This window comes from Propithecus coquereli, unplaced genomic scaffold, assembly GCF_000956105.1.
Source record: "Propithecus coquereli isolate 6110/MARCELLA unplaced genomic scaffold, Pcoq_1.0 Scaffold128, whole genome shotgun sequence".
In the NCBI taxonomy this organism is placed as follows: Eukaryota; Metazoa; Chordata; class Mammalia; order Primates; family Indriidae; genus Propithecus; species Propithecus coquereli.
The window spans coordinates 143407-144760 of record NW_012136969.1 but is presented as its reverse complement, the minus strand read 5'-3'; the positions used below and the strand labels follow the sequence as shown (position 1 = coordinate 144760).

At 45.3% G+C, this 1354-nt stretch overlaps 1 protein-coding gene across 1 annotated transcript in view; it reads right to left on the bottom strand.

Moving 5' to 3' along the window:
* The window catches only part of LOC105805365 (stimulated by retinoic acid gene 6 protein homolog), a 36465-nt gene that overhangs the window by 7896 nt on the left and 27215 nt on the right, over positions 1-1354 (bottom strand). Inside the window, exons 11-12 of the mRNA XM_012638258.1 lie at positions 720-795; positions 205-286 (exon numbers count right to left, since the gene is read on the bottom strand). Of these exons, the coding sequence (XP_012493712.1) occupies positions 205-286; positions 720-795 (158 nt within the window). The remainder of the gene's footprint in view (positions 1-204; positions 287-719; positions 796-1354) is intronic.

Below are 1354 nucleotides of genomic sequence, written 5' to 3'. Positions count from 1 at the left end.
AGAGAGTTGCAAATTAGCCCTGGGCTTCCTGTGAGAGAGAGAGAGAGAGAGAGAGAGAGAGAGAGAGAGAGAGAGAGAGAGAGAGAGAGTGTGTGTGTGTGTGTGTGTGTGTGTGTGTGTGTGTGTGTGTGTTGGAGAAAGAGAGAGAGAAAAGGGAGCAGTGGATACTTAACATGCAATTGATGTCTGCAAGCGAATGCTCACTACATATTTAAGGCCATCCCTGCCTCCTGCACTGCTGTCCTTGAGTCTGATGCTCCTGGTCCCTTTGATGCACCAGGTTCGCCTGCTGGGAGCCCAGCGTTATTAGCCCTGGAGAGCAGAGCAGATCTGCCATCCAGCAGAGGTGCCTGAGTGTGCAAGAAATAACAAGATCTCTGGGGTCAGAAAGACTTGATCATCTGCTAATTGCTCAGCAAATTATTTAATATTGTTGAGTCTCAGCTTTCCCAGATATAAAGATGGAGATGAAAGCACTTATCCCTCAGGGTCATGGTGAAATCCAAATGAAGATTCTAAGCATGATGTTAGCTCATTGCAGAAGTTCAAATCAATAGCTTTCCCCCTCTTCCTACCAAAAGATGTGCTTCTCCCTGGACATTATATTCACGTCCTGGGCCCATCCTGGGCACTGCAGCCGGGGCTCAGGAATGCTGAGAAAAGCCTGTCACACACACTCCTGGCAAAGGACACACAAATGACTCCCAGAGTGCTCTTACCTGTAACAGGCCAAAATGTGGAATAGGTAGCTCACACACGTGAGGGAGGCAGGCAAAATAGTCACCACCCAGACTCCTGAAACACAAAAAAGCGATATGAAAGACATTGAAAAATAAACATGAAACAATTTTTGAAATGTAGAATCCCATATCAGAAAGGTCTGGGCAAAATCTATTACACTTCCTTTACCACGTTTCTTCTGCTCATTTTTCTGTTTCATTGTAGCCACACACGCCCTTGATATAATTTATTTTCTGAACAATCCTCTCTTTGGTGCTAATATTTTCACTCTATAGTGGATGAAGGGAAGAGAAAATTCGAAGTATGCACATCATACGTAGCCTCTGTCCATTGAAAACATCATTTATATTTTACCTCTAACTGCCGCTTGGGGCGGTGTTGGTTGCACTTCAACAGGGTACAAGGACCGCTGGGATCAAGATGTCCTGGCTATTCACTCATCCACCCTTCCACAAGTTTCTGATATTGAGAATCTAATTTGCTTTTAGAAAGGTTCTGTGTGTTTGTGAGAGAGGGATGTAGGAGCAGGAAAGGAAGATGATTTGTTGGTTTAAAAGCTTCTGTAGGCCGGGCACGGTGGCGCACGCCTGTAATCCTAGCACTCTGGGAGGCT